Source organism: Bos javanicus, chromosome 10 (genome assembly GCF_032452875.1).
Source record: "Bos javanicus breed banteng chromosome 10, ARS-OSU_banteng_1.0, whole genome shotgun sequence".
In the NCBI taxonomy this organism is placed as follows: domain Eukaryota; kingdom Metazoa; phylum Chordata; class Mammalia; order Artiodactyla; family Bovidae; genus Bos; species Bos javanicus.
The window spans coordinates 59329934-59347050 of NC_083877.1; the positions used below are offsets into that span (position 1 = coordinate 59329934).

Below are 17117 nucleotides of genomic sequence, written 5' to 3' on the forward strand. Positions count from 1 at the left end.
CTTGTTTTTTATGTGGAGTGTTTATATTGATTTTACCTGTAACAACCGAGTCCCTGAGGTAAATGATAAATTCTACGCTCCTCTATCCCTTTTAATACATCAGTTGTTAAAGATGTGGTTTATAATGCAGTTCACTTTGCAGTTATCGTTTTACGTTAATCCTAAGAATTCTACTACTCATGATAGAATAAGTCTGCCTGGGTGTTAAGGTTTTATATCCTACTTTGACTTTCAACTCTTGAGAGAATCATAAGTGCTATATGCAGTTCATGGTCAAGGTGAAGGAAGAATGGAATCAAGTGATGCAACAGAGTAAGTGTACTAAATTTTAAGTCACTGTATTGGGATAAAGTGTGTGTAAAAATTATAATTCTGCTGTCCTGTGCAACAATAAAAATTAAAGACAGAACACTTAATAAAAATTAAAGACAGAACACTTATAGGGTTTTAAATTATTTTTCTCATTAAGATTTTAATGTAGGTGTAAATGAAAATTCTCATTTAAAAAATTAAAGAAAAGTTTCCATTTATTTTTTTAGAATAAAGATTTAGTGCACAAATACAGCCCAAAGCCAACAGAAAAATAGCTTTGCCCTGTCATGTCCCTAAGAAAGCACTGCAGTTACTCAGAATAGGCCAAAAGTCGGGGGGGAGCAATCCTCTGAGTTCTAGGCTTCACAAAAGGACCACATATTATACTATGTACATTGATTTGATGTGCAAGTGTGCAATAAATATATACACATACATTCCTATCTGCTTTACATCATTCTAGAGTATTCAGTAGATCAAGCTGGGATTTAGAAATGTGAAAAGGCCATAACAGTGAATAGGAAAATAAAGGATACAATGATTTTTAGACCAGCAGAATAATAATGCTTAGCTAGTTAATTATTTTAACTTTGGAGCAAACTAAAAAACTTGTTTTGAAATAAATGGTACCTGTAAGGAATGCAATACTTGTTAAATGTTCTTGGTCAGTTTTTTGATAATGGCGCTGACCAGAAGTATATGGTATAGTAACACAGCTCTCATTGTCCTACAAGTCCTTTAAATGGTCAGCTATGCCTATCCAGAATCTTTATAAGCAATTCAAGAGTTGTGTTGCTCAGCCTGTTAAAAGATAACTAGCTTAAAACCTACTTCTCCTTACGTGGCTACATCAGTTATTCGTGGTCCCAGTGACGTATAAAAGAGGATATAAGCTGCTGAAGATTTCACCGAAGAAATGGAAATATCAGAAACCTCATGATCATCAAATTTAAACCACCGCTGTCTTGCTGCATTTTTACAATAGGCAGTGTAGTGGCCACCGTCCAGCCCACCGTAGTGATTCTGTGCCAAACAAGACAGAATATCAGTTCAAGTTGAATTATTTAAAATATGTCAATAATTTCAAAGCCTTAATGTAGTTCCTACTTTCCTCTGAGGAAAGGAACAACCTGAAACTTGTTTTTTCAGTTTGCTTCGAAAGAAAAAGTATTCTGGTCAATGAGATACTTACTGAAACAGAAAACAAGTTGTATTTCTTCAGATTGTTCTTTGGGCCAATAACATACTGCGACAAGTCAAGATTTTCTAATGGAAAGTCCACAGATGTCTGTAATTTTTGTTTCCACCTGCCATCATAGGAAAAACTGCAGAGCAAAACATTACAGCAGTTACACTGACAGACCAAAGACATCAAAATGAACTGTAATTCATTCATTAACAATCCAGAGTTTTAGACAGTTTTTATGTTTAGACATAAAATCTATTTCAGACACACACCCAGCATTTTAATAGTGGAGGGACTTGTCTAAAGATACTTGGTTTCATTTCTGTTTTACAAATGAAACTGAGGTGCATAAAAGTCTTGGCCCAGGTAAACAGTGATGGATGTAGAGCCACACGTTGGTCCCTTAATCCCCAGACCAGCTAGAGCCATTAGATGAGTCTTAGACAAAGGCAAGAAGTCAGTAACACCCCCATTTATAATGCTAATCACCACAAAGTACAGAGAAGTAACAGAAGAGAGTGGCTCCAGATTTAAGCTTGTACTTTGAGATCCAACCAGTCCATCCTAAATGAGATCAGTCCTGGGTGTTCATTGGATGGGCAAATGTTGAAGCTGTAACTCCAATACTTTGGCCACCTGATGCGAAGAGCTGACTCATTTGAAAAGACCCCGATGCTGGGAAAGATTGAGGGCAGGAGGAAAAGGGGACGACAGAGGATGAGATAGTTGGATGGCATCACCAACTCAATGGACATGAGTTTGGGTAAACTCCAGGAGCTGGTGATGGACAGGGAGGCCTGGCACGCTGCAGTTCATGGGGTTGCAAAGAGTTGGACACGACTGAGCGACTGAACTGAACTTGAAAAAACTAGAGCCAGAAACTGCATGCACACAGCCTAGTGACTGAAATAATGGCATTCCATCATCCTAACACACACTGCTTTAAACACCAAAATACTGGTTGGTGTAGGTATGGTTATTTCAAAATTATTTTTTAAAGAGTGAACTCTGAACCATTTATACTTTAAGATATTTTCCAAGAATAATACACAGCACTAATAATCTTAACAGAACAAATGTGTAATCATTTGTAGAATGTTTATCTATACCTTTGCAATCTGCAACAAGCAGTAAAGGACAACCGATATAATAAGCTTTTGTAGAAAATCTACACAAGAGATTTGAATATATCAGTGTTGAAATTAACAAATAACTGCCTAAGAATCTCCAATAATTTGAAAATAATTTTGTTTCACTGATTTGTAAAAATGTTTTATATTGGAGTATCATTGATTAACAATGTGTTAGTTTCAGGTGTACAGCAAAGTGATTCAGTTATACTTCTATCTTCTTTTTCAAATTCTTTTCCCATTTAGGTTATCAAAGAATACTGAACAATGTTCCCTGTGCTATACAGTAGGTTATCTGTTTTAAATACAGCAGTGTTTATATGTCAATCTCAAACTCCCAATCTATCCCTCCTGCCCCAGTTTCAGTGATTTTTAAAGACAGAGTTACATGAAAAAGCGGTGCTGTCATTTTGCAGTTATTGCAAAAATGCAAGTGAACGAGCCTCTTCATTTCTGCCTAATTTTCCTGCTGCTGCTGCTGCTAAATTGCTTCAGTCGTGTCTGACTCTGTGAGACCCCCGTAGAGGGCAGCCCACCAGGCTCCCCCGTCCCTGGGATTTTCCAGGCAAGAACACTGGAGTGGGTTGCCATTTCCTTCTCCAATGCATGAAAGTGAAAAGTGAAAGTGAAGTCACTCAGTCATGTCCGACTCTTAGCAACCCCGTGGACTGCAGCCCACCAGGCTCCTCCGCCCATGTGAGTTTCCAGGCAAGAGGACTAGAGTGGGGTGCCATTGCCTTCTCTGCTAATTTCCCCCTAGAAGTACCCTAACCTGATAATCTTTCTTTGTTATACATCCTAAGCAGACAGCACAATAAAGTTTAGAATAAAATACATAGAAATCCTTCATCTAAAAAGTACTAAACAGGTAGAAAAATGTGTCCCTTTTACCGTTTCAGATGCACTAAAAGCACAGGTGGCAGCTTCCAGATTTCTATCTTTTTTAGGGAATCCCGACGAGCTCTGCAATGACTGCAATAAAACCTGTTGTTATCTGTGAGTTTTTCTTCTTTGGAAAATAACCTAAGGCAATCCTGGAGGCAAAAATAAGTAGTAGATATTTGTTAACTTATTTTTTTTTATTACTGAGCATCTATTCAATAAGTTATTTTGTCAGGCATGAGGAATAAGCTATTTACAAAGCAGCTCCTGTTCCCCCACCCCAACCCCCCACCTCCAGAGTTATGATCTACTGAGGAAGCAGATGGGAGGAGTTGATAGGGACAAATTATGGAGAGTGATGGTGCTGTGCCCATGGAGGAGGGAAGACGTCTGCATGTCCTGAGAGCATCAAGGGGTAACTTCTACCTGGTGGCTCAGGACGTTCTGACTAACAAGAGGCTAACACTAAAAGCGTCAACAAGCTCTCTAAATCACACTGCTGTTGTGTGCAAAATAGGATATTTATTTGATACCTCATGTAGAACAATTTCTTCTAAAAAGTGTACCTGAATTAAAGTCAACATACAGTTTCCCAAATTAACTTCTAAAACTTCAATACAGACTTTGAAAAACATTATCAACTCTAAAAGAATATTTAATAGGAAAATATTTTGAAAATTTCTTTTAAAAATGCATATTTTCTTCAAATCTGCATAGGCCTAATTAAAACAATTTTTCTGTGAGTTTTAACCTATAAAATGTTTACAGGGATAAAGAGCAGAAATCAATTACCAAGTAAAGTACAACTCTATGTGCATATAAAAAATGTTTTCCTTCAATAAATCATTTTCTCTCAATCCTAATTTACCTGTAATGTACATTTACTTGTAGATGCTAGTGGGAGAGACAAATACATGAAGGCCTCAAATGTCCTGGACTTTTTGTGACAGGTGAGGCACTGTACTGTGGATTTGAATTGACCCTGAAAAAGTGCAACAATGATAGATTCATTGAGCTGCTTGTGTTTCTGCCATGCATGTTCTGCAGCTTTAAAGTCATCGAGATGATCATTATTTTCTTCTTTATGTCTCTTCCGATTATCAGCCTGAAAATAAGATTTAAACTCTGTATTAATATCTCAAAGTCAACATTTAAATATAAAACTGAAAGTATATTCAATATAAATCTTGGCATCACTGACTCGATGGATGTGAGTCGGGGTGAACTCCGGGAGCTGGTGATAGACAGGGAGGCCTGGCGTGCTGCGATTCATGGGGTCGCAAAGAGTCAGACATGACTGAGCGACTGAACTGAACTGACTGAATCAAAAAATTTGATGCTACAAAAAAATGCTAATCAAAAATATCTCCCCAAAAAACCAAAACCCACTTTATCAAAAGGGTGTAACTAGTTTCAATTTCTTAATAAATTTTTATTTAAAAAGCTGAAAAGTCTGATTTTGAAAAGACATTCCACATATACCTAGGAGTTAGGGTTACAACTAGATGTCGTTTTTCTGGTCCTAGTCTCACAGATGGATACACACTATCTTCATAAACATACACATACAGACATACACATATATGTGTGTGTCTATATGTGTACGTCTATGTTCGCTGGTAAGAGAGGTGATAGCAAAAGTATTTGAAAGAGAAGACAGCTTGGTGCTAAAAAGAAGCCATTGTATACAAATAGTAACTTTTCACATGAATCCTTTGGTCATATGGGTCACAAACGCAGGATCTCTGACAACTGTGTTTACAAATTTACAATGTTTATAAATTCCTCACAATAATACAGCCTGTTAACATTTTCACAAGTAAATACAAACTGTATATACTTCCATTCAAATAGAGAAGGTAATGGCACCCCACTCCAGTACTCTTGCCTGGAAAATCCCATGGATGGAGGAGCTTGGTGGCCTGCAGTCCATGGGGTCGCTAGTAGTCGGACACGACTGAGCGACTTCACTTTCACTTTTCACTTTCATGCATTGGAGAAGGAAATGGCAACCCACTCCTGTGTTCTTGCCTGGAGAATCCCAGGGATGGGGGAGCCTGGTGGCTGCCGTCTATGGGGTCACACAGAGTCGGACACGACTGAAGTGACTTAGCAGCCATTCAAATAGTAAACCTAACAGATGTATTTATTTTAAAGTTTCATGCCGTAGTCCCTAGATTTGAATAAATTAGCACTGAACAATCAACAGCTATAATTTTAAATTGCTATAAAAATGAGTGCAACACTGAGCAACCCTAAAGAGCCTTCGCAACTTAGAAAAATACAATCTTGCTAATAGTTTCCTTTGATGTGCAGAAGCTTTTAAGGTTAATTAGGTCCCATTTGCTCATTTTTGCTTTTATTTCCAATATTCTGGGAGGTGGGTCATAGAGGATCCTGCTGTGATGTATGTCGGAGAGTGTTTTGCCTATGTTCTCCTCTAGGAGTTTTATAGTTTCTGGTCTTACGTTTAGATCTTTAATCCATTTTGAGTTTATTTTTGTGTATGGTGTTAGAAAGTGGTCCAGTTTCATTCTTTTACAAGTGGTTGACCAGATTTCCCAGCACCACTTGTTAAAGAGATTGTCTTTAATCCATTGTATATTCTTGCCTCCTTTGTCGAAGATAAGGTGTCCATATGTGCGTGGATTTATCTCTGGGCTTTCTATTTTATTCCATTGATCAATATTTCTGTCTTTGTGCCAGTACCATACTGTCTTGATAACTGTGGCTTTGTAGTAGAGCCTGAAGTCAGGTAAGTTGATTCCTCCAGTACCATTCTTCTTTCTCAAGATCGCTTTGGCTATTCGAGGTTTTTTGTATTTCCATACAAATTGTGAAATTATTTGTTCTAGCTCTGTGAAGAATACTGTTGGTAGCTTGATAGGGATTGCGTTGAATCTATAAATTGCTTTGGGTAGTATACTCATTTTCACTATATTGATTCTTCCAATCCATGAACATGGTATATTTCTCCATCTATTAGTGTCCTCTTTGATTTCTTTCACCAGTGTTTTATAGTTTTCTATATATAGGTCTTTAGTTTCTTTAGGTAGATATATTCCTAAGTATTTTATTCTTTCCGTTGCAATGGTGAATGGAATTGTTTCCTTAATTTCTCTTTCTGTTTTCTCATTATTAGTATATAGGAATGCAAGGGATTTCTGTGTGTTGATTTTATATCCTGCAACTTTACTGTAGTCATTGATTATTTCTAGTAATTTTCTGGTGGACTCTTTAGGGTTTTCTATGTAGAGGATCATGTCATCTGCAAATAGTGAGAGTTTTACTTCTTCTTTTCCAATTTGGATTCCTTTTATTTCTTTTTCTGCTCTGATTGCTGTGGCCAAAACTTCCAAAACTATGTTGAATAGTAATGGTGAAAGTGGGCACCCTTGTCTTGTTCCTGACTTTAGAGGAAATGCTTTCAATTTTTCACCATTGAGGATAATGTTTGCAGTGGGTTTGTCATATATAGCTTTTATTATGTTGAGGTATGTTCCTTCTATTCCTGCTTTCTGGAGAGTTTTTATCATAAATGGGTGTTGAATTTTGTCAAAGGCTTTCTCTGCATCTATTGAGATAATCATATGGTTTTTATTTTTCAATTTGTTAATGTGGTGTATTACATTGATTGATTTGCGGATATTGAAGAATCCTTGCATCCCTGGGATAAAGCCCACTTGATCATGGTGTATGATCTTTTTAATGTGTTGTTGGATTCTGATTGCTAGAATTTTGTTAAGGATTTTTGCATCTATGTTCATCAGTGATATTGGCCTGTAGTTTTCTTTTTTTGTGGGATCTTTGTCAGGTTTTGGTATTAGGGTGATGGTGGCCTCATAGAATGAGTTTGGAAGTTTACCTTCCTCTGCAATTTTCTGGAAGAGTTTGAGCAGGACAGGTGTTAGCTCTTCTCTAAATTTTTGGTAGAATTCAGCTGTGAAGCCGTCTGGACCGGGGCTTTTGTTTGCTGGAAGATTTTTGATTACAGTTTCAATTTCCATGCTTGTGATGGGTCTGTTAAGATTTTCTATTTCTTCCTGGTCCAGTTTTGGAAAGTTGTACTTTTCTAAGAATTTGTCCATTTCTTCAACTATTAGCAAGGTGAAAAGACAGCCTTCAGAATGGGAGAAAATAATAGCAAATGAAGCAACCGACAAACAACTAATCTCAAAAATATACAAGCAACTCCTACAGCTCAACTCCAGAAAAATAAACGACCCAATCAAAAAATGGGCCAAAGAACTAAATAGACATTTCTCCAAAAAAGACATACAGATGGCTAACAAACACATGAAAAGATGCTCAACATCACTCATTATCAGAGAAATGCAAATCAAAACCACTATGAGGTACCATTTCACACCAGTCAGAATGGCTGCGATCCAAAAGTCTACAAATAATAAATGCTGGAGAGGGTGTGGAGAAAAGGGAACCCTCTTACACTGTTGGTGGGAATGCAAACTAGTACAGCCACTATGGAGAACAGTGTGGAGATTCCTTAAAAAACTGGAAATAGAACTGCCTTATGATCCAGCAACCCCACTGCTGGGCATACACACTGAGGAAACCAGAAGGGAAAGAGACACGTGTACCCCAATGTTCATCGCAGCACTGTTTATAATAGCCAAGACGTGGAAGCAACCTAGATGTCCATCAGCAGATGAATGGATAAGAAAGCTGTGGTACATATACACAATGGAGTATTACTCAGCCATTAAAAAGAATACATTTGAATCAGTTCTAATGAGGTGGATGAAACTGGAGCCTATTATACAGAGTGAAGTAAGCCAGAAGGAAAAACATAAATACAGTATACTAACGCATATATATGGAATTTAGAAAGATGGTAACAATAACCCGGTGTACGAGACAGCAAAAGAGACACTGATGTATAGAACAGTCTTATGGACTCTGTGGGAGAGGGAGAGGGTGGGAAGATGTGGGAGAATGGCAATGAAACATGTAAAATATCATGTAGGAAACGAGTTGCCAGTCCAGGTTCGATGCATGATGCTGGATGCTTGGGGCTGGTGCACTGGGACGGCCCAGAGGGATGGTATGGGGAGGGAGGAGGGAGGAGGGTTCGGGATGGGGAACACATGTATACCTGTGGCGGATTCATTTTGATATTTGGCAAAACTAATACAATTATGTAAAGTTTAAAAATAAAATAAAATTGGAAAAAAAAAAAAAAATAAAAAAATAAATAAATAAATAAAAAAAAAAAAACCAAAAAAAAAAAAAAAAAAAAGAAAAATACAATCTTACTTTATTAAGATCTTCATGGAGACCATCCATTAGGAACAGAAGCAGTTCTTGTGAATCTTGCTGGCTGTATCCTGCAAACTGGTCATTGATCTTCCCAATGGTGATTTTAAAGTCTTTTGGACTGATGTACCGGTACTGTCCTGTCCACAGGGCTTTCATGATTATGCCAAATTCTTCTGCAACTTCACCTTTATGCCCCAACAAATTTGACCTTTGCAAACATAATTAAAGTTACAAAACACAAATTATAAAAAGCTAAGATACAGCAGGTTCTTGATATCAACATTAAACTACTCACATACTATAATATGTGACCCTACACTAAAATGCTTATTCATAGGTTTATCACCAAATACTTACCTGAATCTTACTTTGATGACACCCCTCCAAGTTGCTTCTTTTTGGCTACCAGCCCTCCGCAGTCTCCCATTCCTTACCAGTAGGCTCCAATTTATGACAGTGAGGTTCTGCCTTCTGCACTGTTCCTTTCCTGTCTGTCCTTCACCAATCAAAGAAGGCTTTTCTTTACATTTTTCTTAAGAACAATGTTCTCTACATTGTTCTTTCCTAATCTGACATCTCTGGAGCTGGGTGGTAAGGAAGTGTGTGGTTAGAGCACCCTTTTAATATGATATTGCAGAAAAGTATGATATTTCTTTACCTATTAATATCATCCTGGTAACAGTTGCGGTTGAAATAATCAGCCAGATGTGGCGTATTGCACAGGCACTGTAATATTGAGTTCATGTAACAAGTATTTCCTAAATTACGAAGTCCAGTGAGAGCTGGTCCAGATCCTCCAAAAACAGGATTGAGGTTCCGAATTTGAGAAGCAGAAAGTCTTGTGATCTCAGCTTTAGGATAGCTTGTTGGCCTAAGGAAGAAAAAGTGCACATGACTTCTTAAAATGCAGGGCATGTGACATGAAGGTTCATACTTCAAAGGGCAGCAAACTCCAGCATCTGTAATGGTATATGGTAATCCTGCAGATAGTTACTAAGGTCATAAGGTACTGGGTCTTAAAGAACATTTAGTATCTAAGTGATGCGGGTGATGCTCCCATGAAGGTCTTTAACTTCTTACGTGAGCACATGTTTCTTACAGATACCCTGAGATATCAATAGGTTCTCTGGTTTCTCATGAACAGGTAGAGTGTTCTAATACAGAAGGCTCTTTCAAATGTTTTAAATGATCCCAGGAAGTTTAGCATTACCAAATGTTGAATTCAACCAGAATGCCAGTAACTGCGGAGCACACACAGGAGGCAGAGGTTATTTGGGTACTATAACCTGAAGTCTAGAGCTGTGCTGACAAATATGGTAGCAACCACTAGCCACAATAAATTTAAAATTTTATAGCTCTTATAGTAGCCACAATTCAAAATAGCCACTACCATGCTGGACAAAACAGGTAAAGAACATATCTATCAACATGGCCACTGGAAGCACTGAACTAGAGAATGCCTACACGACTTTTGTCATGCAGTATATTTGATTTATATATGTAATTTTTAGAACTTTAAGGACACTAAGAAAACTAATTGGTAAGTCTTTCTTTTATTACTGATCCTAAGTATATCTCCACCTCTGAAAGGAATACTGAGAACAGATTAAACATTATATTCCAACCAGTTTTTGTTTACACATGGCTCAGGTATATGCACTCTGTTCAATATATATTTAAAAATATACAAACTACATATGCTGTAGTTTTTAAATTGTCAAATTAACAAACTTTAATAAGAATGATGATTCAAGAAAGAATTAAATTCTTACCAGTTTTAATAGTGAGCCCTGAAATCTATAGATTTTCCGAATTTACAAAATCTCCTCCAGTTCAAGCTTCTACCTGGCAGGGTAAGTTCTTAGGAGGAAAATATATTAACTACTTTTGGGGAAAGTGATTCTGAAGAGGCCAAAAAGACAGCCTAGTTAGAATTCCTCAGCAATTAAGAGTGTATTTAACAAATCAAAAAATCCCATTTATTTTCACCTCTATCTACCCTACATCCCCCAAAATTAATGGTCAGAAGTGACAGACTAGAAAACTATCTCATAAACCTACCCTACATCCCCCAAAATTAATGGTCAGAAGTGACAGACTAGAAAACTATCTCATAAACCTATCAATCATAAGCCAGGAGCACTGGAGTATTCAATAACTGATAAAGCCAGGAATACATCTAAATGAGATACTGTTTTGGGAAAACTTAAATGAACCTATTCATCACCACTGGTGAACAGAGGAACAGAAATGCAATAAAGAAAAGGGAACAGAATAAGGATTAGAAGCTGATACACACTATAATGCTCATTATTTTAATACATTAAGTTTGCCCCCATGTTATTGAGTTTTTTTTAAGTTTGGAATTTAAGAGCTACAACAAGACATATTCAACAATCCTGTAAATTATAGTTCTCAAAGGGAAATCTAGGGATCTTATGAAGTTTATAAAAACATCTATGTAGTCGCACACTGAAAAGATAACAAGGTGCACACTTTTATATCTACATTAATACATATGCGTTAGCGAACGAGTCACAGAATCCTTTTTGACACATTTAAGTTAGTCTGTGACATTTGGGAGAAAAACCAAGGACATTTAATCCATTTATTTTTTTCCTCTACAGTAAACAAAAACAGTTGGGTTAGCCATCCACAGAATTTTCTGTCTCCCTGATATTAGTAAACTGGTATGTTTAAGAAGTTTTCAAATACAGCAGATGATTCTGTTCCTAGAAGTTAGGATAAACTTACTTGTTTTCCCGATTAACTGCTGGAGTTACTGTTGGCCTCCTCTTCTCTTCCTCTTGAATGGCCTGGGTGATATCTGGGGAGGAGTAGGAGCGCTTCAGTTTAGACGGTTCCCTATCCCGCTCAGCAGGAATCTGTGGCTTGGCTTTATGAGTTGGAGGGGTGGAAGGAGGTGCAGATGAAGGAGCCATTTCCGGTGGATACATATGAACAGTGTTGGTAGGCGAATGATAGTAACGAAAAGTTCCAGTGATGGGATCAAGAAACTTAGGCGGGGAAAGAAAGCACAGGTCAAAAAACAATGAACATTCAATAAACAACAACAAAAACTCAAAAGTATTCCACTACTAAGTTTACTTTTGGATTAAAATAATTTGAATAAAATGGTGATAATCACTTCTATAATTAAACTTTCAAAGAACCTGAGGTTTTAAAATGATAACACTGTTTTTAAATGACATGCCAGAATGCTCATATATTATAGCCAGCATCCCTGACTGGCTATCCAGAAATCTAACCATGCTGTAATTAGGGAAATGAGCTATGTCCTTTATAATGAAGAAACAGAGTCAACTCTGCGTTAGAGAAGATGCAGAATAAACAAGTTCATAAGTTGTTTTTTTTTTTTTTTTTTAAACAAAACAGTGCCATGTAATTTCTTTCTGTGCTAATTTGGAGTTTTACCTTGGCCCAGCCTGACGGCAGTCCTGGTACAACCCTCCCCATTTCTTCACTTCTCGCTCTTGTCAAAGGCTCTCGAGACTTGTTTTAAAAAGAGAAGGAAAAGGATTTTTAAATTAAATTTTGCCATAGCAAAGAACCACAAACCTGGTGTTGGCTGCCCTTAATATTTTTTAAAAGATGAAGAACTATACATGTTTTCTTAAAGTCCTAAAATTATCATAGCAAGGGGAAGGAGTATGTGTGCACAGCTTATAAAGATGGTGGCTTTTTAAAGTTCCTCAAAAAAAAACAAAACACAATTTCACTTCTAAGTGTCAACTCCAAAGATAAGAAAATTTATTTCCACACAAAGACTTGGATGCAAATGTTCATGGAATTATTATTCGTAATAGCCCCAAAACAGAAGCAATCCAGTGTCCATCAAATGTAGTATATCCACACAAAGAGGATTATACAGTGAAGAAAAGTCAACCTCTTCAATGAATGGTATTAAAGATGCACCACACTTTTGAGCTATATAGGCAAGCATATAATTTTTTCCACATCTCTTTTTATTGAACAAAATAATTCAAAATATGTAGGCATTCTAAATTTCAGCATACAAAGAGCACTGACATTTTATTAATTTTAAAAACAAACCAGGAGTTCCCTGGTAGTTCAGTGGTTAGGATTCAACGCTTTCACTGCCATGGCCCCAGGTTCAATCTCTGGTCGGGAAACTAAGAGCCTTTGAGCTGCATGAAGCAGCCAAAACAAACAAAAACAAGCCAAGAGAGAAGACGTAAAACAAATGAAAAAACCCCAAAATATTTTTAAAACCTAGTTTTGGAAAAACTGGACAGCTACATGCAAAAGAATCAAACTAGTCTATCCTCTCATACATACACAAAAATAAATTCAAAATGGATGAAAGACTTAAATGTAAAACCCGAAACCATAAAACTTCTAGAAGAAAACAATGGAGGAACACTCTGACATTCGTCTTAGTAATAATTTTTGGCATATGTCTTCTCAGGCAAAGGTAACAAAAGCAAAGACAGAAAAATGGGACTACATCAAATTAAAAAGCTTTTTGCACAGAGAAGGAAACTACCAACAAAATGAAAAGGCCACCTATACTGAATGGGAGAAGATATCTGCAAACAATATATCTGATAAGGGGTCAATGTCCAAATTATACAAAGAACTCATACAACTCAACATCAAAGAAACAAAAATCTGATTTAAAAATGGGCACAGGATCTGAATAGACATTTTTCCAAAGACAGATGGCCAATAGGCGCATGAAAAGATGCTCAACATCACTGGTCATCAGGGAAAATCATCAAAACCACAATGAGATAACACCTCACACCCATCAGAATGGCTATTATCAAAAAGATGACATATAACAAGTGTTGGCAAATGCAAAGAAAAAGGAACCCTAGTACAACACTGTTGATGGGAATGTAAATTGGTGTAGTCACTATGGAAAACAGTATGGAGATTGTTAAAAAAGAATTTAAAATAGAACTACCATATGATCCAGCAATTCTACTCCTGGTTATTTATCCAAAGAAATAAAAAACACTGATTATAAAAGATATATGTACCCCTTTGTTCATTACATCATTATTTACAACAGCCACGAATATGGAAGCAACCCAGATGCCCATAGATGAATGGATAAAGAAGATGTATAGTATATATACACAATGGAATATTACCCATAAAAAAGTGAAATTTTGTCATTTGTGACAACATGGATGTATCTAGAGGGTATTATGCTAAGCAAAAAGTCAGCCTCAAAAGACAAATATATGATTTCACTTACATGCAGAATCTCAAAAACAAATGAACAAGACAAAACAAAGTTATAGATACGAGAACAAACAAGTGGTTACCACCAGAGGTGAGGAGTGGGGCGGCGGGTTGGTGGGGTGGTGGCAGTGAGGAAAAGAAATAGATGAGGAAAATTAAGAGGTACAAACTTTCAGTTGCAAAATAAATGAGTCACAGGGATGAAATATACATTGTGGGAATGTAGTCAATAGCTGTGTATCCTTGTATGATGACATAGTATAACTAGACTTACTATGGTGATCATTTGGAAATGTATAGAAACACCAAATGGCTACGTTGTGTAACAGGAACTAACATAGTATTATAAGTCATTTATACTTCAAAAACAAATACAAAGGAAAAAGGATCAGACTTGTGGTTATCAGAGGTAGGTAGAACAGGAAATTGGAGGAAGGCAGTCGAACAAACTTCCAGTTATAAGTGGATATAAGGTACTACATGACTAATTAACGCTGCTGTATGTTACATATGATAGTTGTTAAGTAAATCCTAAGAGTTCTTATCACAAGTTATTTTTTTACTCTTTTAAATTTTGTATTTCCGTGAGATACAATCATTATATTGTACATCCTAAACTTATACAGTGCTATATGTCAACTGTATCTCAATAAAACTGGAAGGAAAAGAATAGGATTTTTAAAAGCCCAAGACACTTAAGAGTTCAAAAGGAAAAGGCACTATTAATTGCATAATAGACAAAAAAAAAAAAAAAAAAGCCCATGAAAAGCACACATGACATTATTAGGTTAAAAAAATCTTCTCTGGTAGGGCTGAATCTCTTTGCGGTTCACCTGAAACTATCATAGCACTGTTTACTAACTGGCTGTATCCCAATACAAAGAAAAAGTGGAGCTCCCTAGTGTCTAGCAGTTACGATTTGGCACTTTCATTGCCGAGGCCCAGGTTCAGTCCCTGGTTGGGGAACTGAGATCCTACAAGTTGTGTGGGGTAGCCAAAAAGAAAAGAAAAAAACATCTCCAAAATTATGAAAATCAATGAAGAGTAATAGCCAAGGGTAGGAAAAGGCAACATTAATGGGATTACTGTCAATATTTTTGATCAGATGAATGAACAAACAAATGACACAGACGACAAATAAAACCATTACACGCAAAGATAAACTGGGCATATTCTAAGCAGACACAAACTTCATCATATAAATATTTGGCACCTAATTCCTCCATTGTGAGATCAGAAGATTATATTTCACTCTAGTCTTTTGATGATCACACATCAAGCATAAAAATGAAGAATGCAGCTATTTATCTCAAATAGCAAAAATATGTTGCATTCCATAGATGTGAAAAGCAATTCCAGTCCCAAATAATCAAGAGCAGGTAAGCAAATGTAATTGGATCAGTACAAATCTATCATCTCCTAGAAAACCAACTGAAATGTCTACCCTGTTTATGGAATGCTACCGATGTCACTTTTTACGTATGTTTTTTTACACTTAGTTGGCAGTCTGTACTGTTTCCGCTTACCTTGCCTGAACTTGAATCTCCTGCCACAGAGGCATGAGGCACATCTGCTGACCTCTTCTGCACTTCCGGGGTTGGACACCTCTTCCCCCTATCTTCTACAGACTTCTTGGCATCGGTAGTCTCATGTTCACTTTTACTTTGTCTTTTTACTCCTGTTATTTCTCTGCCCCTCTTTGCTGAAGTTTCTTTATCTTCTTTCCTGGCCTGTTCACTTTCTTTCTTTTCCATTTGTTCTGCTTTTTGTTGCTTCTCTGTGATTTCATTTTCTTCAGCTTCTTGTTCCTTTCTGTCTTTTTGTTCTTGTTCTTCCCTCCTCAGTCTCTCTTTCTGTTCCTCTTGCTGCCTTTCTCTAAGTTCTTTTTCTTGTTTGTTTTTTTCCATTAGAAGAACAGTTTCTGCGTGAATACGAGCTTTTTCTTCGTCTGTTAGCATAGCAGTTGGAGGGGGAAATACCGGTTTTGTGGAACGATCAGGAACAACTTTTTCACTCTGAGGAGACTGTTCCTCATGATCTGTACTTTCATATTTTATTCTATGATCTTCAGGCAATTTGATTGCCGGTTTTTTACTACGATCAATCTGTATCAACAAATAACAGAGAAAAACATCCTTTTGTTGAAATCCAGGAACACAATAACCTCAGTTCTTGATATCAAGTTGTGATAAAAAGAACCATCACTCTGTGGAGACAGTATCTGCCAAAAACATCCATTTGTAAATGACCTAATGTCAAGATTTCTCATAAGGCACTTGGCACTTACATCTTCTTGATTCCACACTTTAATATGTTCTGTGTATGAAGATTTCATTCTATAACATAAAAGAACCAGACCTGAGCACCCCTAAAGTTCCATTTCCACATACCCAACTGCCTACTCAGTGTCTTCACATGAGTATCTCACATATACCACAAACCTCATACGGCCAAAACCAAATTCATGATTTCCCCCAACAAACACATGGGTGTGGCCCACTATGTCTTGCTCAAATAAAAAAACTCAGAGTTTCATATATTTCAGATTTGTTTCTCCATTCTGTTACCAGAGTAATCATTTTAAAACATAGATCTGACCACTGACTTAAAATCTTACTGTCAAAAACCACTGACTGTACTTAGATTACACAGACTTAGATCTAAATGTCTTGCCATGCCTGTGTGGTCTCTCTTCTGCCTATCTCCCCAATCTTATCTCATACTACTTGATATACCAGCCATACTTACCCTGCCCCCATCTTTAATTCCTCAAAGATGCCATGCTTCTTCCCAAGTCAGGCCTTTATACTAGTTGTTTGGCTAGATAATGCCCACAACATTAAGTTTTAGCTTAAATATCTCTCCCTTAGAAAAGACTTCCCTGATCCCTAAGGACCAGCTAAGCCTCTTGATATATGCTGTCATAATACTCTATTCTTTTCCTTCTAAGTAGTTACTGGGATTCTGATTAAACAACTTTAATTGTTTAAAATCTTCCCTGTTAGCACATAAGCTCCAGGAGGGTAGAGACTGTGCCTGACAGTAAATAAAATGTTGCAGAGAGAATGAATAAAATATTCCAGAACAACTTTCAT

At 36.8% G+C, this 17117-nt stretch overlaps 1 protein-coding gene across 1 annotated transcript in view; it reads right to left on the reverse strand.

Moving 5' to 3' along the window:
* Nucleotides 1-452: 452 nt before the first annotated feature.
* The window catches only part of USP8 (ubiquitin specific peptidase 8), a 55571-nt gene continuing 38906 nt past the window's right edge, over nt 453-17117 (reverse strand). The window contains exons 11-19 of the mRNA XM_061428780.1: nt 15549-16127; nt 12223-12300; nt 11542-11804; nt 9446-9658; nt 8785-8995; nt 4379-4615; nt 3520-3662; nt 1505-1637; nt 453-1335 (exon numbers count right to left, since the gene is read on the reverse strand). Of these exons, the coding sequence (XP_061284764.1) occupies nt 1150-1335; nt 1505-1637; nt 3520-3662; nt 4379-4615; nt 8785-8995; nt 9446-9658; nt 11542-11804; nt 12223-12300; nt 15549-16127 (2043 nt within the window). The 3' untranslated portion in view covers nt 453-1149. The remainder of the gene's footprint in view (nt 1336-1504; nt 1638-3519; nt 3663-4378; nt 4616-8784; nt 8996-9445; nt 9659-11541; nt 11805-12222; nt 12301-15548; nt 16128-17117) is intronic.